Source organism: Phycodurus eques, chromosome 16 (genome assembly GCF_024500275.1).
Source record: "Phycodurus eques isolate BA_2022a chromosome 16, UOR_Pequ_1.1, whole genome shotgun sequence".
Lineage (NCBI taxonomy): Eukaryota > Metazoa > Chordata > Actinopteri > Syngnathiformes > Syngnathidae > Phycodurus > Phycodurus eques.
In genome coordinates this window covers 2,183,810-2,206,346 of record NC_084540.1, presented here as the reverse complement: position 1 = coordinate 2,206,346, position 22,537 = coordinate 2,183,810, and the positions used below count along the sequence as shown (strand labels likewise).

The following is a 22,537-nucleotide window of genomic DNA, read 5'->3' as shown; positions in this document are numbered from 1 at the left end:
CCATGTTATCATTAGAGATTAAAAAAACAAAAAAAAGCTTATTTTGACAAAGTAAGAAGTAGAAAGTACTGATATATGTTTTTAGAAATAGGCAGTAAAAGTAAAAAGTCATAAGAAAAATAAATACTCAAGTAAAGTACAAATTACTTCCACTGAGGTTTTAAATCAACTCACCTAATTGTCCGAGTAATGCGGTCGGCTGTGCTTTGGGTCAACGGTCTGCAAGAGAAGCTTCAGTGTGAGTCAATGAGTGGACAGCAGGAGCTTCCTTTTATCAGCATCATGTGCTGGACACACAAAGCAGACATTCCAAACTCGGCAATGTGACTTTTCTAATGTCAATCCGGCCGCATTATCGATCTTGGCCGTCTTAAAATGGCTCTTCCGGGATCTTAGCAGGAAGATGTCTTTGGTGACAGGTCAGATCCTTCAGCTCTATTTTTACATCCAGTCGCCGCTGTCACGGGCTACTTCATTCACATCTTGGCTTTAATACTGACCCACTCACTGAAATTGTGCTGCAAAAATTGAATGGCCTTTGAAAGTATCGAGTTTATGGAGATGTAGTGCAGGAAGGGCCAGCCACAGTTACACTGTGGTACCTTGACTTACCAGTTTAATTTGTTCCGTGACCAAGCTTGTAACTCAATGTACTCATATCAAATCACTTTTCCCATGTGAAATGCCATTAATCCTTTCCAGCTCCCCAAAAAACCACCACATTTTTTTGTTACAAGTTATTAGTAAAACAAAATTGCACTGTATTGGAAAGTATAAATCTTGAGCTAGATAGGAAACCGTCAGAATCATCTTTATTTGATCAAGCATAGCCAACAATTAACTCGCAAATGGGCTTTTTACACAGTGGAAATGGACAGGATATCACTAAGTAAAACACTAACTTCACTCACAATGCGAACAAAATGACAGCTGAACACATAACAGATATAGATATAACAAGGTCTGCACATTTAATCACATTTTAATCGTGATCGCTTTTTTTTTTGGCTGCCATGATTAAATGAGCCTGAACGTTAGCGATTTTTGTACATTAAAAATGCGGGCACTGCTGCATATGAAAGGTGCTTCATTTGCAGCAGTGCCTGCAACCTAGTCAGCCAGCCACCAGGGGGCGAACGCATGGTTAAGGTTTCATTAAGCGCCGGCTCCGCCCTCTGGGGCCAACTTTAAAATAAAAGCCTAAAATGGCGTTGATGTCCAATGTAGTAATATATGAAGCTTTTATTTTGAAGTTGGCCCTCTCAGAACGTCAGCGGATACGCGGCATGTCAAGGTAAGACTCTATAAACAATCTTTGCAGCGGCTGCCTTGACTTCAATTTTGAAACTCACTGTTTCCTGCAATATCATCACGAGGATTCTTGTAAAATGCTGCCGCCTGCATTATTGGCCACAAAAATCCACCTGCACTTGTGTCTTGTCAGTACAAGTTGCTAAAGATTGTGTTCAAAACCTGGACTTTGTGGCATTGGTTGAGGAAGACGCATCATCGTTGTGTCGCTGCCGGAAGCTAAGGCCTCTAAATCCAAGAAAGCTGCCTTGAAGGCGACACGGCAGGTGGCTCTTGAGACCAGGGTAAAAACCAAGGTCAGGGGCATTTCTAGACGCCCTGGGGGCCCCAGGCAAGAAGGACGATGGAAACCCCCCACAACCCCCAAAAAACAGGACAATGGATAAACAAAAATCTTTTAAATAATGTGGTACCTTGGCTTACGAGTACCCCACTTTTTTGTGTCCTGAGTTATAAGCCATCGTTTGGTAGATTTTTTTTTTTTTGCTTTGTGTTGCGAGGCTTCAGGCACGCCGCCGCTTGAGCGAAGTGGGGGAAAAAAATACAGAGCCACCGTTGCCACAGCACTTTCAGCCATTTATTGAACCAGAAAGTCAAACACACAAATACAAAATGAGAACACGCACAACGAGCTGCTGTAGGCCACAACTCACGTACAGACGCTCGCACGCAGTCTACTGGCCAACCAGACTCCAACTCCTGATGTCATTCACTCGGCCACACCCCTCGAAAGCACACATTCAACACACAAATACAACATCACAGTATTTACACTAAATCAAGCAAGTTTATTTCATTACATTCTTTTGTGTTTTATTCAGGTTTTTATGCAATCCAGTTCTGTTGCTCTTAAAAAAAACAACGTAGCAAAAACATTTTGTTGAGGGGGTCTAGAATGGATGAACGGCACTTCAATTCATTTAAATGGGAAAAAATCATTTGATACACGAGGAACAAATTGAAGCATACTTTTGGTGACGTTTTTGTTTGGTGTTGTGCTCCGAGATACTTTGTAAAATGTGTGTCTTGTCTCAATAAAGGTTGGGGAACATTTCGTAATGGCCCACTTGAGTCACTAATTGCAGCATCCATGTTCAGGCCAAGGTTAGCAGCCCGCCTTGTTTCCAAGTTAGAGGGCGACGGTGTGTCGGCTGGGAACACATGCGGGCCGCATTTAGCCAAGGGAGAGTGTGGGAAATCTAAGCTCCGGGCACAAGGAGCACAAGGTGTGGACCAGAGTGTGAACAGCAGTGTCGGGCCGTGCATTTGGTTCCTGGGACTTCAGTGGGGGCTTAGCCGACTTTATCTACTTCTTAATAGCATCATGACCACGTTACAATTTTAGAAACCATTAATACTTTACAAAATGCATGCTAATTAAATGTATTGATGTGTGTAGATCGCTAACGACACGATATTGGCTGTACCGAGCTTTGCTCTGACTAACCAATCCATGCCAGTGGCTCTGGCCCAGAACAAATTTGAAGGCCCATTTCTAATATACACTAGTTTGAGTTACATTAACCAGCACGAATGATTGTAAAGGCAGATTAGATCGACATGGCAACACATAAGCTGAAATTTGATTGGACAAAAAATATTTAACATCCACCTACACATACGGGAAACAGTGCATCACAGCTGAGCAGGCAACTCTGTTTACGTCCATGTGTCTGCTCATGGGGTCACCAGATCGGGCAGCCTGTTTTTGATCCTGGCCAACCGATGCCAGAAAGCACACTAACAGGTTCCTGGACAATGTTTGTCCTCTACGTTTTCTATTTGTACATTATTGACCTTCGCCACTCGCTCATCAGCTGCCTGCTGACAGACACAGGCGCTCGGCCGTAACTTTAACTCTTCTTCTGGGATTCCTCACACGCTTTCACTTTGGTACTTGAGATGTAGTGTTAATGATGCCAAGGTGGCACAAATATACAAATTCACCTGGAGTGAACCCCCTTTTAAGCGTTTTTTAAAAATTGCGTTTTTATGGGTTTATGTAGAGGCAAGTCTGAATTTAAACTGCAGTACCCTGTTGTGCCATAAACATGCCGGGCAGCACTGAGCTCTACTGTAAAACAAACCTTAATTAAGAGCAAGAACAAGAAACAGTCCGATTACACTGTGTGAAATACAATCAAGTCAAAGAGTAAGCAGAGCTGCATTGAGCTTTGTTTGATACACAGATTAGTTTTAGCTAACTGGGTGTGAGTTATGGCCTACAGGAGGTTCCTTGGGAGTGTTCTCATTTTATATGTGTTTGATTATTTGTCCCATTCAATAAACGGCTGACTGTGGCTTTCCTTGCCCACATGTGATGGCATTACAGTGCCTTGACTGCTCCATTTTTTTTTTTTTCACGTCACTCTAGCAGCGGCATATCTGAAGCTTGCTCATTACTCAAATTTTGGGTCACAACACAAAACAAAAAACCTAGCAACGGATTGTAAGTTGAAAAACTTGGAAGTTACGGGACCACTGTATTACAGTACAGTTTCACCGCATGAACGCATGACTTGTACTCTGGTAAAGTAGTACATCAGGCATCTTTCTACTCCACTTTCCCGACTATGTCGCGGCTCTTGGCTCGTAGTTTATTCAGGTGCGACTCCGCAATGTCTGCTCGTTCCTCAGCAGCCTCCAGCTCATGCTGAACCTTCCGGAACTTGGCATGGTGGACGCTGGTTTGTTCCTCCTAAAGACAAGAGGTGAAAAAAAAAAACCTCATACTCTGGACTCAAGTAGAAGTACAAATACATGTGTAAAAAACAACAACAACAAAAGCCATAAAATTAGAGGTACTCATTCAACTCCTGAGTAAAAGCAAAAAGGTAGACTTTGAAATATGCTGAAGTACAAAAGTAAACTTTTTTTTAAAACTGCAATTTATATACAATACAAGCCAAAGCAACAAAAGTACGACGATGGCGCCATTTTATAAGATTTTGCTGTCATGGAACTATGTTGATTTGACTTGAGGATGTTCATTTTGACAAAATAAGTGCTTTTCCACTGTCTTGTGGCATCTTGGAGTCAAGGAACTACTGTATGTTGAAATTACTTGAGATGCTTAATTTTGACAAAAAGTACTGCTTTTCTCCCATCTTGTGGCATCTGTAGGCAATTACAAACCTTTCTGGGTGGGCATCAAATTACTTGTGGATTCCTGCTATTTGCGCCAGGTTTGTAATTGTGTATAGGTACTACAAGATGGCAGCAAAGCAATATGTTTGTGTGAATGAAACTCCTCAACTCACTTTCAACAAAGTTCCTTGACACCAAGAAGAACCAAAGGAATACTTCTATTGCTTTGACGTGAGCACAAAAAAGCGAATCAGTGAAGATAGATTCCCCCCTAAAAAATCTGAATTTGCGCCTGAAAGATCTACTTAAGTACAATATGGAAGTATTTGTTGTTGGTTACTTAGCACCGTTCCTGAAGACAAAGTGGGACATTACGACCACTTACCGCCTCCTCACTCTGCCGCTTGTACGCTTTGATTTTCAGCTGTAGCTTGTCAACCAGATCCTGAAGTCTGGCCACGTTCTTCTTCTCCTCCTCTCCCTGGAATGCAAGAGCAGGATTGTGAGGATTACTTTATTTATTTGGCCCTGCCACTTGGCACCAGAATGACCTTCTGACCTCAAAAGTAAGCTCTTTAATTTTCCGCTCGCATTTGCGGACTCCTTTCATGGCATCGCTGCCACGTTTCTGCTCCGCCTCCAATTCCTGTTCCAACTCGCGAACCTGACGAAAAAGCCGTTGAAGTCATTTTAGTTTTTGGGCTGTGAATAATCGGGGTAGGTTTCCCCCAAACATCTGTGAATAGGTTCATTTGTGGATGCTTTAGCCGCTAATATGCGATGGTCCACTGTACTTAGTTGTTTTGTATTGTTTGTTCGGATGTACTTGGTGTGTATTTCTTACCCGTCTTTCCATCTTCTGGAGCTCTTTCTTTCCGCCCTTCATGGCGAGGGTCTCTGCCTCGTCCAGACGCTGCTGCAGGTCCTTGACCGTCACCTCCAGGTTCTTCTTCATCCTCTCCAGGTGAGCGCTGGTGTCCTGGTCCTTCTTCAGCTCCTCGGCCATCATGGCAGCCTGCGGACAGAGACTGTCAGCTATAAATCACATCCTGGTGTGAATGACAGAAGGATGGCTGCATTTACATCTGTCATGGCTTTCTTGGCCTTCTCGTCATTGTTCTTCGCCTCCTGGACTGCGTCCTCCATCTCTGACTTCAGCTGAGCCAACTCGCTCTCCATCTTCCTTTTAGAGTTCAGGAGGCCTGTGTTCTGCAGCATAATATTGGTAAGACTTTGTACAATACTTACACTACTCACAGAGTTCTGGTTCTTCTACTTCAGCGCTTTGGGGTGAAATTGTAGATGACCTGAAATTTTCATGGATCACACAGTCCTGAGATAATGCTCTTTACCCAAGAAAATATTCTAGTCCTGAGAGCAGGTTGTAATCCTGGAAGGAGATTCTATTGCCAAGAGAAAGTTCTAGTTTTGAGAGAATGGTCAAGTCTCAAGTAAAGGTTCTATTCCTGAGATGAGGTTCTCATTCCAAGAAAAGGTTGCAGTCTCAAGAAAACACACACTAGTCACAAAAGAAGGTTCTAGTCCCCAGATAAGGTTCACATCCCCAGAGAAGAATCTTATCCCGAGAGAGGGTTCTAAGTCCTGAGAGACGATTCTTGTCCAGAGAGAAAGTTCTACTCCTGAGAGAAGGTTCTAGTCCCAAGACAAGTAAAGGACAATAATCGGACCAATAAATTTCCTGGTTCAATCAGAATTGGTATTTAAACAGACATCTCTATTATGCTGTCCACATTTTCACATCTGAACACCAAGACAAGACCTCACAGTTGATCATCAGTACATCGATATTTTCATGAGTAGTGTAGACAGAGATTAATGCGCTAACCACAAGTATTGAAGCCACCTGTCTCAAATAGTCACCTGGGAGTGCAGCAGCTGAGTCCTCTCGCTGATCTCCATCAGTTCCCGCTCGGCCAGCTTGCGACTTAGCTCCGCCTGCTCCAGAGACGACCTTACATCTTCGACTTCGGCCATCATCAGACTGTCACGGCGTTCTGCGATGGCCAGTTGCTCCTTGGTGTCCTCCTGACTGTGAAGAGCTTCATATAGATGGACTTGCGTGTCCTTGGGCACAAATTACATTTTACTCAGATGAGTGATGTGTTCGAATACAGTTGTAACCTGACTTAAGAGTTTTTTTTAGTCATCGTATGATCGATTTTTTTGCTTTGTGCTGTGAGACAAAATTTAAGTTACGAGCAAGTTTCAGATGCACTGCTCCTCCTGTGTGGTGAAAAAAATGGCGCAATTAAGGTACTGTAATTCCCTTTCATGTGAGCGAGCACTTTCGCCACAGCACTTTCAGCTGTGTATTAAACAGGACAAACCGTCAAACACACAAATACAACAGGAGATTACTCGCAAGCAGTTGCTGTTGGCCACAACTCATGTTCAGACCCTCACACGCAGACTACCAGCCAAGCAGACTTCAGCTCCTGATGTCACCTACTCGGCAATGCCCCTTAAAGGTGCACAAATAATACACGAATGCAGCAGTACATCCATCCATTTGCAACACCATTTATCCTGGGTAGGGTCACGGGGTGCTGGAGCCTATCCCAGCTGACTTCAGGCAAAAGGTGGACTACACCCTGAACTGGTCGCCAGACAGTCGCAGGGCACATATAGACAGACAACCATTCGCACTCACGCCCATTTGTGCTATTCACAGAAGGCTTTGTCCCTAGTCACTGTAAATAGTGCAGGATTACTGTGATGGCATTTCAATTGATTTCCATGTGGAAAATGGATTTGATCTACAAATAAATTGGGTTACGGGCTCGGTCATGGAACTGATTTATCTCGAAAGTCTAGGTACCACTGTATTTGTGTTTCTGCGAGCAGAACAGGCAAGCAAACCTTTAACTGGGTTTGCAGGTTCCTCATTTGCTTTATAGTCTCAGAAGCTTGTCGATTGGCGTGGCCTAGTTGAATCTCCATCTCGTTAATGTCCCCTTCCATCTTCTTCTTCACCCGAACGGCCTCGTTCCGGCTGCGCATCTCGGCTTCAAGCGCATTCTGCAGGGTGTCAGTGGTTCTCTGTTGGTTCCTCTTCAGCTGGTCTATCTCTTCGTCTTTCTCAGCCACCTTTCTGTCAACCTCTGACTTTATCTGGTTCAGCTCCAGTTGAAGTTGAAGGATTTTGGCCTCCTCGTGTTCTAGTGACGACTGCAGTAAGAAAAGAGGTGGCAGAAGTACTCACACTTTACACTCAAGTAGAAGAACAGATGCTGGTGTTAAAAAAAATGCTCAAAAGTACTTATTCAACTCATGAACTTGAGGAAAAATAAAACAAATAAAAAAGGATAGACTAAATTAAATGTACTTAATAAAAAGTAAAAAATAATTTTAATAAGAAGGCTTTTTGACAAGTAAATAGTAGAAAGTACAGATATCAAATGTAGTGACTGAAAGTAGACTGTTGTCAGAATAATAAATACTCAAGTAAAGTACAAATACCTGAAAAATCTACTTAAATACAGAAGTACAGTAACAAAGTATTTGTACTTTACTGAGGAAATAAACCCTAGAGGTCAAGACTTCCTATTATTTTTAAAATTTGCATGCATTTCTTTATCTAATGCTACTTAAATATACAAAGTATTTGTTCTAAAATACTCAGATTGCCTGGCGACAGGTTAAGGTGTACCTCGCCTCTTGATCAGTGTCAGCTGATACAGGCGCCGGCACGGCTGCGACCCGAGTGAGGATAAGCGGTCCGGAAAATAGATGGATGGAATACGTTTAAAACACTGCATCTACTCGCCTACTGGGGTTGCCATGTTTACATCATTATGTGTGCAAAGGTTAGAATAAATATTGTGCAGATTTAAGTAAATACCGTCATATAAAGAAGATATACATGTTTACAATATAACAGGAAGTTTTGACATATAGGTTTTAGTTCCCCTTTATGTACCCTGGTGACTTAATGTGGACAAAGTGTTTGGATCACCACTAACCTCAACCTCTTCAAGTGCAACCTGAGTGTCTTTCTTGTCCTTCTCAGCTTGCTTCGCGAGTTTCTCCAGCTCTTGTATTATTTTAGTCGACTGTCCGATGTTCTCGCTGATGTCAGAGATCTCCTCTGAGTGACAGAATATTCGTAAATGTCACTACATCTCCAAAACACAAGAGAACGAGATGATTCTGTGACTGAGTTTCACTCTTACGCTGAAGGGTTTTATTTTCTCTCTTCATGGAGTCCAGATGCTCAAAAGCTTCCTCGTATGAGTTCTTTAGTTTGAAGACCTCGGTGCTCAGAGCTCTGGACTCTTTCTGAGATGCCTCCAGATCTGACTGACTCTCCTCACACTTCTGCTTCCAGTCAGACAGGACCTACAACATAATCCGCACAGGTTGAATGAAGGCAACTGGACTCTTTCTTTTGTTTGTTGAAGACATTTCATCTTTAATCCAAAACACTTCTTCAGTTCTAAATTTTAGGTGTGGCGTCTCACTATTGCATCTCAAAAAGAAGGGACATTCCTTTGATGACAACAATGTTCAAATTGTGGACAAAGAGGACCTCTCTGAACAGAGGAGGAGGTTTACACCATCACCTTTCATCTGCTAACAACCTGACATGTCTCCCCTAAAGTCTGTCTCATTCCATTTGTAATTATAAAAATAATTAATTATAAAATAAGAAGCATAACTGCACCCACAGGTTTGTGACACTGTTGTAATTTCTGTCGTCATCATCATCATCATCATCATCATCATCATCACCCCTGAAGGCCACATACCTTGTCAAAGTTTCTCTGTTTCTTATCCAAGGTAGCATTGGCTGCATTTACTGTTTCTAGCTCCACCATGAGGTCCTCCACCTCTGCCTGCAGCCTCTGTTTGGTCTTCTCTAGGGAGGCACTCTTTGCATTTGCCGTCTCTGTCGTCGACTCGGATTCCTGCAGCCGCTGGACGAGCCGCTTCCTATGAATCACACAGGAAGAGTTGGAAAGGAAGAACCGAGCATTCATCCAACCTTCCATCCATTTCTATCCTCTTATCCGTGGTCGGGGTGTGGGAGCGGTATTCTAAGCAGGTGTTAACCATTTCTGTCTTGGTCACCTGATAGGGGACGCAGGGGAGACGTTTCCTCCAGGGCCAAGGTTGTCCATCTCGTGGTTAACTCCCTTTCACCGGTTGCCACAGCTGAGTGAGAGGGAGGCACACTCGCACCTTACGCATGACCTCTCTCTGAGCAGTGCACCTCAGCCCGATGTATGCGCAGTTGCGCGCTCACTCACAGATACACACCACACACAAACTGAGCTCCCTATCACATCCATGTCCAACAATACCCGCAACACAGAAAAGCCCAGACTTGCTTCTCCCTAGCCACTTGGCCCAATTCATCCGGGGGATCCCGATGCGTTCCCATACCAGCCAAGAGAGGTACTGTAGTGTCACCAGCGTGTACTGGGCCTCCTCCTGGTGGGACGTTTCCGGAACGCCTCACTGGTGAGGGGTCCAGGAGAATCAAGACCATCCTAACCAAATGCCTGAGCCACCTTCTCTGACTCCTCCCTACTTTGACTCCCTCCAAGATGGTCGAGCTTCCCACCCTATTTTTAATGGAGAGTCCGAGCACCCAGCAGAGGAAACTCATTTCAGTCGCTTGTGTTCATGATCTTGTTCTTTCATTCACGACCCACAGGTTGTGATCATAGGTGAAGGTGGGAACATTGATCGATTGGTAAAATCGAGAGTTTTGCCTATCGGCTTAGCGCCTTCTTCAAGACAGATCGATGCAGAGTCTGCATTACTGCAGAAGCTGCACTAATGCGCCTGTCAATCTCTTGGTCCATTCTTCCCTCACTCGTGAACTGATAATTAAACTCCCTAACTTGGGGAAGATCTCATCACCAACCCGGTGAGCGCACTCCTCCCTTTTCCGTCTGAGGACCATGGCCTCAGATTTGGAGGTGCTGATTTTTTTCCCCAGCTGCTTCACACTCCGCTGCGAACCGCTCGAACGAAATTTGAAAATCGCAGCTTGATGAAGCCAACAGAACAACATCATCTGCAAAAAGCAGAGACGCAATACTGAGGCCACCAAATCGGACCCCGGTTTGTCCATGACTGGTTGAACAGAATCCGTTACAATGGGGAAAATTTGAGAGAGTCCTTCCGCACTGGAAACAAATCCAGCTTACTGCCAGCACTCCAGTATGCACGTCAGAACTGACAGAACTGAGTCCTCACTTGGCTTCCTCCAATTCCTCAGTGCGCTGGATGACGTCCGTCTCGTATTTGTTTCTCCACTGGGCCACATCGCTGTTGGCCTTGGAGAGGCATCGCTGCAACTCAGCTTTGGCCTCTTGTTCTTCGTCATATTGTTCCGTCAGAAGCTCGCAGTCATGACGTGAAGACTGACAACTGTGCGCCAGGGTGTTTTTTGCCTGGAAAAAAACAAACAACACTTTTACTCGTAAGTCAGGGTACCACTGTATTTAGTGCCAATTCACAACACCCGTTATCTCAAAGCTTTTAACAAATGGAGTCTGGAACTAAACTTCCACACATTAAGAGACCAACTGAACCCTGCATGACACAGACCTTAATTTCTTCATCCAGAAGACACTTGAGTTGTTGGATCTGTTGACTGCTAGCTTCTTTGCTTCTGTTCATCTTGCTAAGAGCAGCTTCCTTCTCCTCTAACAACTGTGAAAGTTCACCTTCAAAAACAACATTATCAACATTCGTGATTCATGTTTTACCTCCAAAAACTAGTGGTGGTAAGTACCATATCCAAGTAGATTTATCAGGTATCTGTACTTAAGTATGTTTTTTAACAACTTTTTATTTTTACTCCCTACATTTGAACAGTTACACATACTTTCTACTCAAAATAGGTGTTACTTTTTTGAGTGAGTGAAAGTCAACTGCTAGTAATTTAAGCCCTCAAAAAGGTTTATAACTGCCTATGAATACCACAAGATGGCAGCAAAGCACTTTTTTGTCGAAATGAAACCCTTCAATTTCAACATACTTCTGTTGCTTTGGCCTGAGCACAAAAACTGCAAATAAGTAAAGTGGTGAATCAGTACTTCTCCTTTTAACAAGTTTTTTTACACATATTTGTACTTTTGTGAGTACTTCTGCCACATGTGCCATAAACTGACCATTCTCTGTGTGCAGTCGTGCGTTCATGGTGGCATAGTCGCTGAGTGCTCTCTGGGCTTCGTCTGCTTTGGTCTTGTACTCGCTGGTTTGTTCTTCCAGGCTGCGGCAGGCCTTCTCCATGTTGGACTGGATTGTGAGAGCAACTTTGAGAGCAACTTCAAGCAAGGAAACATCTCAGACAAACCATCACTGTCTCTTACCTTGCTCTTCACAACATTCTCCACGTGGTTCACCATGTCCTCCATCTCCATTTTTAGTTCACTTTTTTCTTCCTCCAGCTTTTGCTTAATTCTCTGCAGATTGTCGATCTGCTCTCCGAGCTGTGCGACGCTGTCGGCCTGCTTCTTGCGCAGAGCCACAGTGACGGCTTCGTGCTGGAGTGTGCCATCCTCCAGGTCACGCCGCAGCCGCTGGAATTCTGCCTCGTGCTTTTTGTTCATCTCCACCTGAGCATTGGTCGCTCCTCCAGCCTCCTCCAGCCTCTCGCTGATCTCCTCCAGCTCCCTGCAGAGATCCGACCTTTGCTTCTGTAGTTTGGCCCTGGTGGAACGTTCTGATTCCGTTTCTTCCTCCAGCTCCTCGATGCGAGCCTACAAAAAACATTGTCTGCTTGATTTTGTCAATGATGAACACTCTTGAAATCCACTCCTCACATAAAGTTTGAGATTCTGGGTTAGTTGAAAGCGCTGCAAACGTTGTCTGAATCACAATTTCGATCGGAAAACAAATTGTTCAGCCCTAAATGTATGTGTACTGTCTGGAAGCAAACCTGAAGTTCTTTTATCTGCTTTTGCAGCTGAGTAGCAAAGGCTTTCTCGTCCTCGATTTTGTACTGCAGGTTGCTGATTTCCAAATCTTTTCTGAAAATAAACCACAGTCACATTGACTTTCCCCAGCAACTAGCTGATTCTGGCATGTTAGCAACTTGTCAAGCCATGCTAGCAGCACATGCAGTTCATATAGGTAGGTCTTGTGTTTACTGATATATTAAAATAATTTACCTGCAAATCTTAAATTAAGATAAAAAGGTATTTTTATCTTGGAAAAAAAGTGTACTTGTCAGATATAACACCCCCACAACACCCATACAGCTTGGCGACCCTGAATTGGAAAAAGGTGTGAAGAAGACTGTTCCTTTTTTTTGCTTTTGCTGTATTGTTGCTTTGGTTTGCTTGAATTTTCTTTGGTTTTATTTATTTGTGACTATTTTGTACATTGTTATATGGAGGAGCCCCCCAAAATTATAGAGCATATCTCAAGACGTTACTCCTAATTTTAAAGAATTGACATATACATTGTATAAATAAGATTCTGTACTTATGAATTTTGTCCTCCATCTGCTGCCTCTCTTTCTCAAAGTCCATTATGGTCTCTTGACTCAGCTTCAGGTCTCCCTCCAGCTTTCTTCTGGATCTTTCCAAGTCAATTCGAACTTTCTTCTCCTGCTCCAGAGAGCCTTCCAGCTGATGCAGACAAACCACTTCGCACCTCATCAAGACACTAACTAGCAGCGCACCTGTAGAACTTTTGTAATACCTACATTGTCAACCTGTTGTTCCAGCTTTACCCTCGTCTTTATCAGAACGTTGACTTTATCCTCCTCGGCCTGGAGGTCATCACACATCTGCTGGTGAACCTCCTGCAATACTTTGTACTCCTTGGAGGACTTCAAAACGTTCTCCTCTAGTGTGGCTACCTCCTCCATCAACCTCTTGATCTAAAGAAGAAAAGAAACATCTGAGCTGCGAGCTTCATTTAATATGTCTAAGATGTGTTCTGCAGTGGTGTTTCATAGGCATTGGTAACCTTGTTTTCAGAAGTATGTTTCTCCTTCTCTACTTGGGCGATGTTCAGCTCCAGATCATCAATGTCCCGTTTGAGCTCAGAACTTTCGTCTTCAAGCTTTCGCCTCTTTGCCGTAATGTCCGCATTGATCTCCTCTTCCTCTTCCAACCGCTCTGAAAATTCCTTGACTTTGGCCTCTAGGTGAATCTTGCTCTTGATCAGACCTTCACACCGCTCCTCTGCATCGCACAGGTTCTCTTGTTCCTGTAGTGTGAGATTTTGGTTGGAATTTTGTTTTCTTTACTGCCTCCCATAGGTGGGAGTAAGTCACATTCATTCGCAAGTTCAAGCAAGTCTCACATTATTCTGACAATAATCAAGCAAGTCAAGTCGAGACCCTAAGTCCAGTAAATGTCAAGCAAGTCAGGCCAAGTCATGACTTGGTTTAAGCAAGTTATACGTCAAGTCAAACAATCTTGCTCAGTCACACATACACATATCCAAACATTAGCCACTTTGAGCTCAGTATGTCATGAATAGTCAAAGTGAAGCTTTAGCCAAGCAAGTCCTAAAATTGTCAACTTAAGTCTGCCTGGAGTCTAGTCATGTGACTGGTGTCTGCTGTCTACCTCCACTCATGACTTTCATGTAAGATCTTTGCCAAAATGATCCCTATGTGTTGACATACTGCTTGGATTTGAAGGTGAAGGTCATTCCTCTCCTGGACGAGCCCCACGGTTTTCTCCTCCAGCTCCTTCCTGTGAGCCTCCGTCATAGCCAGCTCCTCTTTGAGGCGCGACATCTCCTCTTTCATGCTCTGCATCTCTTTTTCGGCCTCAGCGCACCGCAGGAGCGGCTTGATCTTGAAGAAGAGTCTCATCCAAGGCCAGTTCTTCACATTCATGAATGAGCGGATGTTGTACTGGATGATGAAAATTGAGTCTCTAGAGAGTGGAGACCATGGACAACATTTTTAGCAGCAAATAATTAGTACATGGATGGACATAAACCTTAAAAAATAACTATTACATCAGTCAGGCGAAGTTTTATGGATTGTGGCCATTTGGGAGCAGCAGTCAGGTTTCAGTTGAATTCACATGATAGTGTGACCATGACAGGATCACAGTTCTCGTATCACTTTTGGGTACCTAATAAAGGAAAATAAGTGTGTATCTCAAAGACCTTTTCTTTGCCATCTCTTTGAGCTTCAGCCTGGTGATGTAACCTCTGGCCACAGCCTGGATGCGAGTCATCAACACCGCCAGACGCTCGTCCCTCATCTCCTCAAGAAGACCCAGAAGGCCCGCTTTGAAGAAGACCTGCAGGGATTCAGGAGCATCATCACTGGAGCAAAAGAAAGACCTCAAGTGAAGCTGTCTGAGATATACCTTTGTGTTTCCAAATTTGTACTGTGCGTGGTCCACGTCAATGGAGGAGAGCAGTTTCTCGGAAGCCGTCCTGCTGTCCATGAATTGTCCCTCGGGAATGGCGCTGGCATTCAGAATCCTGTACCTGCCGTAACAGAAAAATGAACCCCACCGCTATATCACAGCTCTTTAAGCGATTGTTTTTTTAAAATGTGATTTTACATTAGAGTGTTCACTTGTTATTTGCGGGGGATAGGGACCCAGCCCTTCCGCGAACAGCAAAAATCTACATTTTTTTCAAGGATTTTTTTCATCATCAGTGCTCTAGTCTCAGGGCATTGAATCGATCATAACTCGACTGTTCTGGTTGTCTTAGAAGGAGTTTTACCTCTCATCTGTGCATTTTTCCATCAGTTCATGCACATTGGCTAGATAGGAGACCTCTAGCCTGAGTGTTGGTGTGGGGATTCACTGTATGATTCTGACAAATGTGCTACCTCTGTCTGAAATCTCCATAGAGGATCCTGCTGGGGAATCCCTTCCGACAGATCCTGATTCCTTCCAGTACACCGTTACAGCGAAGCTGATGCAAAACCAGATGGTGGGCCATCACCCCTGTGAGGACAAATACTTGTCATCGTGTCTTCAAATGAGAAGACTTCATTGTCCTTACCTGGAGTCTTTGTCTCATTGGGGATAATGCATCTCACAAAGTGTGGATATGTGGATCTGAGGTTGGCCATCAGCTTGTTGAGGTTCTCCTGCAGGACATCAACAATGAAGAAAATGTCTAGTATCTGATGAGGTCCACTAAACTGATTTTTAATTTACACTTTTCAGAACAGAAGACGCATTACCTGATTATCAAACTACCGTGGTACTTTGACTTATGGGGTTAATTTGTTCCGTGACCAAGTTTGAACCCTGTTTAAACCTAACCCTGAAAGTGCATCGGCAACTGTGGCTCTCCTTGCACACATGTGAGGGTATAAAATGACCTAAATTGCTCCAATTTTCATTTCAATCCACTCAAGCGGTGGCCTATTTGAAACTCACTTGTAACTAAAATATTTTGCAAATAAATCGGCCAAGCAACAGCTCGTAACTCTGAAAACTTGTAGGATGGGGCACTTGTAAGTCAAGGTACCACTGCATCAGTATTTTTTAGTCTTCCACTAGATGTTGCTTTCTCCTAAACTCTTATTACCCTGAAAAGTGCAGAGACCGTCTGGAAAGATGAAGCCTTTTTCTTGGAGCTTTTCTTGTTTCCATCAGCTATAATGACAAACGTGATAACTGATAACGTGTTTTTGTTGAAATATTGGTATGATATCCTGGTAGATAACTGACCATCTGCTGAGGCATACGTTGCAAAGAGCTGGGAGAGCAGCTTGACAGATGCTTTTTGGTACAGCTGCACCACTGTGTCATTGAGCGGATCCTTGTTCTTCTCCAGCCAGCCACTGAGATTGTAGTCCACCGTGCCGGCGTAGTGCATCAGTGAGAAGTGAGCCTCGGACTTTCCTTTGGAAGGTTTGCGCTTCTGGAAGATGCTGTTCTTGCTCTGGTGTTGGTCGTAAAGTTTGTGCTTGAAGGTCATGTCTGTGGCCTTTGGAAACATGCACTCCTCCTCCAGAATGGAGAAAATGCCCATTGGCTAGAAGGCAGAAAATTGAAAGGTTTTGAGAGGTTAAGCCAGTATTATGTGATACTTCGGTGATTCCACTTGTCCAGATGGGTTTTGGTTTATTTGATGGCTCAATAGTACACCCTCTCTTACAGAGGCTATAGATAAGGTGCATCTACTAGTACACCGTTAGTCTTTACGAGTAAGACACTGGTAGAGTTTTCAAGAATGAAAAAAACAACTAGTATGTGATGACGGTTACATAGAAAACTAATAACATGTTCCAGACCTTCTCAATGAGCTCGATGCAGGCTGCCAGGTCCATGCCAAAGTCGATGAACTCCCAGTCGATACCTTCCTTCTTGTACTCTTCTTGCTCTAGCACAAACATGTGGTGGTTGAAGAACTGCTGCAGCTTCTCATTGGTGAAGTTGATGCACAGTTGCTCCAGACTGTTCATCTAAATTCAACAGTAGCATCTCATTAATGCTATGAATTAGCCAATTCAGAATGGTTTTAAACACTTGGCAGAGGGGGGCACTTCTGGGTGGCAGAACGTGAGTTACAAGGGCTGACCCGAAGAGATCGAGATGGCTACTGTAGAGATCAGAGTCAAAAACATTCTTGGTGAACTGAAACTGAAACCATTGCAAAAACTGTTTTGGGGTTGCGCCACCAGATAAGGTTTCATCATTATGGGGATCCACAAAGTTTCAAATGAGCCAACTGGACTCTTCTTTTTTGTTAAATTAAAACCTTTATTCCATAAGGCTTCTCCAGTTCTAATATTTTAAGTTTGGAGAGTAAATTTACACTCCACATATTCAAACTATGATGGTAGAGAAGAAGGCTTGCCAATCAGAAATGCCTTCCCTTGAGACTTCTTGTACCACTAAAAAATAAATTATCCATTCAAGCCATTTCCCCTGTTTTCTCAATGGGTCTGCCTTGGTCCAAAGACCTAGAAAGGTTTAGTCATTAGTAGTGTCATTGGAAAAGGCTTTGCCTTTTGCCACCCGGAAGAACCTGTGACATCATGGTTAATTTTCACATTGTTTGTGTTACCCAGAGGATTGTATGTGGTTACCTCAAAAATTTCAAACCCTGCAATATCCAACACGCCAATAAAATGTTGCCTTGGGAGTTTGGTGTCAAGCTGCTGGTTGATCCTGGTGACCATCCACAGGAAGAGCTTTTCATACACTGCCTTGGACAGGGCGCCCATAGCGTTGTTCACCTGAGGAGTCAAGCAGGATATCAATCCAGGTGGGACAGCTGTTGTTTGACGTGGACAACATGTAGAAGTGTACCTGTTGATGTGTCTGGCCTTTGGTGACAAACTCGTTGCCAATCTTCACTCTGGGATTACACAGCGCCTTGAGCAGGTCGGCGGAGTTCAGCCCCATGAGGTAGGCAACTTTGTCAGCCACTGTGGGATAGGGACGATACACAGTAGTCCCGTGGTCATTTGGTGTTGTTCTGATGGATGAACTCTTTTTCAGACTTTACCCTCGGTGCCATCAGGTTCAGCTTGTTCTTCACGCTGCTTCTGCTTAAACTTCATGTTCCCGTTGTGCATCACAGCTCCAGTCAGCTTGTAGATGCCAAGCTTCTCCTCCGCGTTGAAGCCCAGGATGTCGATGGCACTCTGGGGGTGACGGCATCAAGTTTAGGCCATACCATTCTACTAGTTAACATCTACCACTTGAGTGGTGGCGCATGCAAGAAAGTTTCCATACTGACATCTGTAGCCATCAGCTCATCTGCGTCGTTGATGCTCAGCACGCAGATCTCGCCCTGGCTGATGAAGGGATAGTCGAAAGGATTGGATGTGATCAATAGCAGGTCTGGAAGAGGAACAAGAGCAACTTCATCTCCATCTTCACACGATCACAGCTCATCAGCTCAAGTGAGTTTTACCGATTAGATCAGGCTTTTTGTTGGACATTATCTGATAAAAGATGTGGTAGCTCCTCTCAGCCGGTAGCTGGAAGGTCACCCGGGATTTCTCCAACAGGTCTAAATCAGACATGCGAGTAGAGAACAAAGTCACTTGTTGCTCCTCTTGTACAGGGAACCCTTTCTATATTTTTCGGTTAATCGTGAAGCAGTCAGATCAACATTGCAAATGAGAATCTATTTTCAGTTGCCTTACCTGGATAAATAAAAGCTAAATCAAATAAATGCTTTTTTTATGGCTTAATGAATAATGGAAGGAAAACATACATGTTTCGATATCAGCTGAAGCCAACTTGCCCTTCGTTCCAAAGTGAATGCGAATAAATTTCCCCTGCAGAAATCATGATTTAGCTTTGTTACAATTATTGATTTACAGAAGCCTATCTGTACCATCTGGGCTTGAATCTGAATTTAGGTTTTTGAGCAGATTTCTTTTTTTTTTAAATGTTGATTTTTATTTTAGACTGAATTTTTGGAGATGTTGATTTTTTTGACAGAAATGTTTTTAACAGAATCTTAGGAGCCATTACTGTCAATTATTTTAGACCTTTTTTGGGAGATGTTAAATATTTTAAGATGTTGGCGTTTTGGTGACAGATTGTTTTATACTTTGATTTTTTTTTTTAAATGTAGAATTTCTTTGAATTACTTTTGTTGACGATTTTGTTTAAGACAATCTTTCAAATATTTATTTTTTTAAAATATTTTTTTTGCGATGATGAATATTTTTGAATTGTTGAATTTTTGGAGATGTTGAATTTTTATTAGACTGAATTATTGTAGATATGAAATTTTTTTTGACAGAATCTTTGAAAATGTAATTTATTTTAGACTTCATTTATTTATTTTAGATTTTTGACGTCCAATATTGAACAACCTTTTAAAAATGTGTGTTAGAAATGCAAATTCAAACTCTGATGGTACAGATAGAATTCCAGAGTAATTTAATACGTGTAATGTAGATGAATTAATGTTGTTCTCATTATTGAAGATCAGAGGCATATTCTGACATGATCCAGATCATTCTGGTGGAGTTGGAGCTCACAAATCGAGAAGAGTTGTCGTTCCTCACAGTCTTGGCATTCCCAAAAGCTTCCAGCAGAGGGTTGGCTTGGATGATTTGGTCCTCCAGTGTTCCCTGGTCGTGAGGACATCAAGCTCAGCCTGTGTTCTTCAACACGCTTATTTTAATTGTAACTTTGAACGGGCTCAACCTGCACTCTGACAGGAAGTTGCTCCTTCTTGCTGGAGTCTCCCACCGATGCAATTGTTGCAAAGTACTGGATGACTCGCTTGGTGTTGACCGTCTTACCCGCACCGGACTCGCCACTGACACCGCGAGGACACCATGAAGACACAATGAGGACGCCACCAAAAGTAGGAAAGTGGGACATTTGTTGAAAAGAGGCCTAATTAGGTCACGCAGAACTCACGTGATGAGGATGGATTGGTTCTCTCGATCTGTAAAAACAAAACAAATAGGGTGGTCACTGATCAAGGCAGATGTCTGCCACGCACTCAGTCTTCTTCCAGATGGAAGAGATTTTTTTTCCTTCACCACAGGGGACAACCTGCTTGATTATGTGGAATTGGGTTAGGTTTTATTAGAAACTGAATCTTTTAAAAATATTACTTGGCTCCTGTTCTCACTTTGTTGAAGTCAAAAAATGGGAGACTGAAATGATTGTTTAAAAATTGAAATGATGAACTGGGATATATCGGGAGTTCAATATACAGTTATGCATTTTGCCCAAAGGTATTTTGATGGACTTCACCTGTGAGCATGTACTGGTAAGCATTGTCAGAGATGGAGAAGATGTGCGGGGGCGCCTCCTGCCGCTTCCTGCCGCGATAAGCGGCCACCACTTCGGGGTTGTAGATGGGAAACCACTTGTACGGGTTGACGGTCACGCAGAAAAGACCAGAGTATGTCTGTGGAATAACGAGGACGAGACAAAACAGGACAACATTCGCGCTCTGATGGCAGCTCGTATAGGAAAGCCGTTTGAGCGTTTATTCTATAGCCTTGACATCTTCACGTATATTACAAGCGCGCTGGATTGTCTTACCAGTGAGGACGAAGAGTGTTGAGCTAAATGATATGGAATAAATACTCAAATGACTTTCCCTCGGTGTTTGTCCTCACATAGATCATCCAGGCGGCGTATCGCTCCTTGAGGTTGAAGAGCACGGCCGGCTCGTGGAGGTGCGTCAGGCGAGCCATGTCCTCTATCTTGTCGAACTTTGGCGGGTTCATGGGTCGAAGGTCGTCCTGGTGCACCATGACCACCTGGACACAACAATGGTACATGCTGAGACAATCTCATCGAGTTAATACAACTTACTGGAATAAATATTATAACACGGACCTAAATAGATGAATAATGGCTTGGTCTCCAGTCAATTGCATGGCACGTGTAGACAGACAACTTTATTGCAGATTTTCCAATTAAGTGAAATTTCCTGCGTCATAGTGTTTGGAAATCACTACTGTATCTCATTAGCTCGTGTAGCCAACGAAGCATTCAGTGAATGCACTTTGAAGTTTGACGGTACGGAACACGTTGTGAACTTATGACTGAGTTATGGAAGGGACTCAAATCCCATAATAATCCCACCCTGCCGCAATCCGTCTCCACGGTGACGTTGCTGCCGTTCTGGCTCTTGACCTTGCCCTTGAGGTACTCTTGCTTTGGGTCGGGCACGAAGACGGCCACCTTGGCATCAAACGGCGAGTTCTGGGCCGCAATTCGTTCCCGCTCCGTTTTGCGCAGGTAGGGGGCAGCCACCCCGAATACTTCCATCTCGGCGTCGCTCATCTCTCTCGGGAGGCCTGCGTTCGGATCAGCGGGAGGGAAAATGTTACTTATACCCTACTCGCAAGACCTTTGGGATATTGGGGTACAATTTCTGGATGAACCTAAAATGCACTACAGTTGTTTATTGTGGGGATTACATTCCAGAACCTCCCGCAATAGACTAAAATCCACAAAGGAGTGACCATACTGTATTTATATTTTTAAACTTGATATGTAGTACTATGCATGTGAGGTGCAGGTATTACTTTTGTCCGCTCGGGGTCTCCTTCCTCACGTTATACACTGTAGTATTTGTGACTTTGAATGTGTGTGTGGTTTTAGAATGCGGGGCCTGGCCTAGTGAGTGATGTGGGAGTCGAGTCAGTCTGGGTGTTGAATGACTGGGCATCAGTTGTGGGCGAGCGGCTAGCGTATGAATGTGCTTATTACGTGTCTATTTTGTTATAGTTTTTTCAATTACAATTTGCTATTGAATTAGTTAACGATGTTTACTTTACTGTATACGTGCAGTTGTGTAAGTAGTGACATTGCACTTTACATTGACATTCTCTTTATGCAATCTTTCCTCCAGGCTGACACTTAATGGTACGTGAGTCTACAGTAATAAAAATGATCACCACAAAATCCTGCGATATCGTGAAAAATCTGTACGATTAAAAACTTCCCGAGACCACGAAACAGTAAATAATGAATCGTGTGGCGAGGGACGACTGTATATCAAAACCAGTTCATTTCTTCCACAACATCAGGACACATGAGCTCATTCCAAAGCATCTGAACCAAATGTTGTCATACTCACGCGAGTGCGGTCTGAAGACCTTTAGAAGTCGTGGGGAAAAGAAGTCGTAAGAACAAGCTGCAGACAGTCGCGAACCCATCAGATAGCGAGCCGCTTTTATACAGGATCCTCGCCTCTTTGTCATTCTGCTTCTGCTATATTTGGAGCTCAACTATGTGCATTTTCTCTATGTTTAGCTGCCGTGTGTCACTTTTAAACACTTTAACCCTCTGCATCCCGCATTAAATAGCAATGAACACTCCAGGGTCCCAGCTTACAGGCCTCATTTGGGGGGATCACGAGAGATTAGAGCGTCGTTCTGGGCGTCATTGTGAAGGCCAGACGGGCCGGGGGATGGCAGTTATTCACTGATTGCTCGTGGCGTTGGCTTCTGATTGGCCTAAGCCACCCAAAGACGACTGTCTGAACATGTTCGTGTCGCATGTGCGTCATATCAAACACACACGCACACGACCAATTATTGACTGGTCGTCCCTGAGAGGTCATAAAGAGATTCTTATTGTTATCAATGTGCTATTATTAGTGGTACAGTTGCGCCTTGATTTATGAGTTGAATTTGTTCTGTGCCCAGAGTTGTAATTCAATTTACTTGTTTACTTGCTTCATTTAGACAAAAGTAGTGCCTTGGTGCCAT

The 22,537-nt window shown here is 43.5% G+C and overlaps 1 protein-coding gene across 1 annotated transcript in view; it reads right to left on the bottom strand.

Moving 5' to 3' along the window:
* Positions 1-2,014: 2,014 nt before the first annotated feature.
* LOC133415113 (myosin-8-like) overlaps positions 2,015-22,537 on the bottom strand; it is a 36,125-nt gene continuing 15,602 nt past the window's right edge. The window contains exons 3-39 of the mRNA XM_061700941.1: positions 20,904-21,118; positions 20,432-20,575; positions 20,061-20,217; positions 19,719-19,746; positions 19,500-19,614; positions 19,331-19,423; positions 18,553-18,616; positions 18,247-18,345; positions 18,070-18,173; positions 17,836-17,974; positions 17,637-17,755; positions 17,414-17,563; positions 16,616-16,786; positions 15,907-16,356; positions 15,373-15,460; positions 15,197-15,314; positions 14,721-14,844; positions 14,515-14,651; positions 14,021-14,276; positions 13,354-13,596; positions 13,088-13,264; positions 12,865-13,010; positions 12,317-12,407; positions 11,748-12,137; positions 11,547-11,673; positions 10,981-11,099; positions 10,627-10,823; positions 9,168-9,351; positions 8,592-8,757; positions 8,382-8,506; positions 7,279-7,587; positions 6,280-6,483; positions 5,482-5,607; positions 5,243-5,413; positions 4,958-5,062; positions 4,784-4,879; positions 2,015-4,009 (exon numbers count right to left, since the gene is read on the bottom strand). Of these exons, the coding sequence (XP_061556925.1) occupies positions 3,866-4,009; positions 4,784-4,879; positions 4,958-5,062; positions 5,243-5,413; positions 5,482-5,607; positions 6,280-6,483; positions 7,279-7,587; positions 8,382-8,506; positions 8,592-8,757; positions 9,168-9,351; positions 10,627-10,823; positions 10,981-11,099; positions 11,547-11,673; positions 11,748-12,137; positions 12,317-12,407; positions 12,865-13,010; positions 13,088-13,264; positions 13,354-13,596; positions 14,021-14,276; positions 14,515-14,651; positions 14,721-14,844; positions 15,197-15,314; positions 15,373-15,460; positions 15,907-16,356; positions 16,616-16,786; positions 17,414-17,563; positions 17,637-17,755; positions 17,836-17,974; positions 18,070-18,173; positions 18,247-18,345; positions 18,553-18,616; positions 19,331-19,423; positions 19,500-19,614; positions 19,719-19,746; positions 20,061-20,217; positions 20,432-20,575; positions 20,904-21,118 (5,891 nt within the window). The 3' untranslated portion in view covers positions 2,015-3,865. The remainder of the gene's footprint in view (positions 4,010-4,783; positions 4,880-4,957; positions 5,063-5,242; positions 5,414-5,481; positions 5,608-6,279; positions 6,484-7,278; positions 7,588-8,381; positions 8,507-8,591; positions 8,758-9,167; positions 9,352-10,626; positions 10,824-10,980; positions 11,100-11,546; positions 11,674-11,747; positions 12,138-12,316; positions 12,408-12,864; positions 13,011-13,087; positions 13,265-13,353; positions 13,597-14,020; positions 14,277-14,514; positions 14,652-14,720; positions 14,845-15,196; positions 15,315-15,372; positions 15,461-15,906; positions 16,357-16,615; positions 16,787-17,413; positions 17,564-17,636; positions 17,756-17,835; positions 17,975-18,069; positions 18,174-18,246; positions 18,346-18,552; positions 18,617-19,330; positions 19,424-19,499; positions 19,615-19,718; positions 19,747-20,060; positions 20,218-20,431; positions 20,576-20,903; positions 21,119-22,537) is intronic.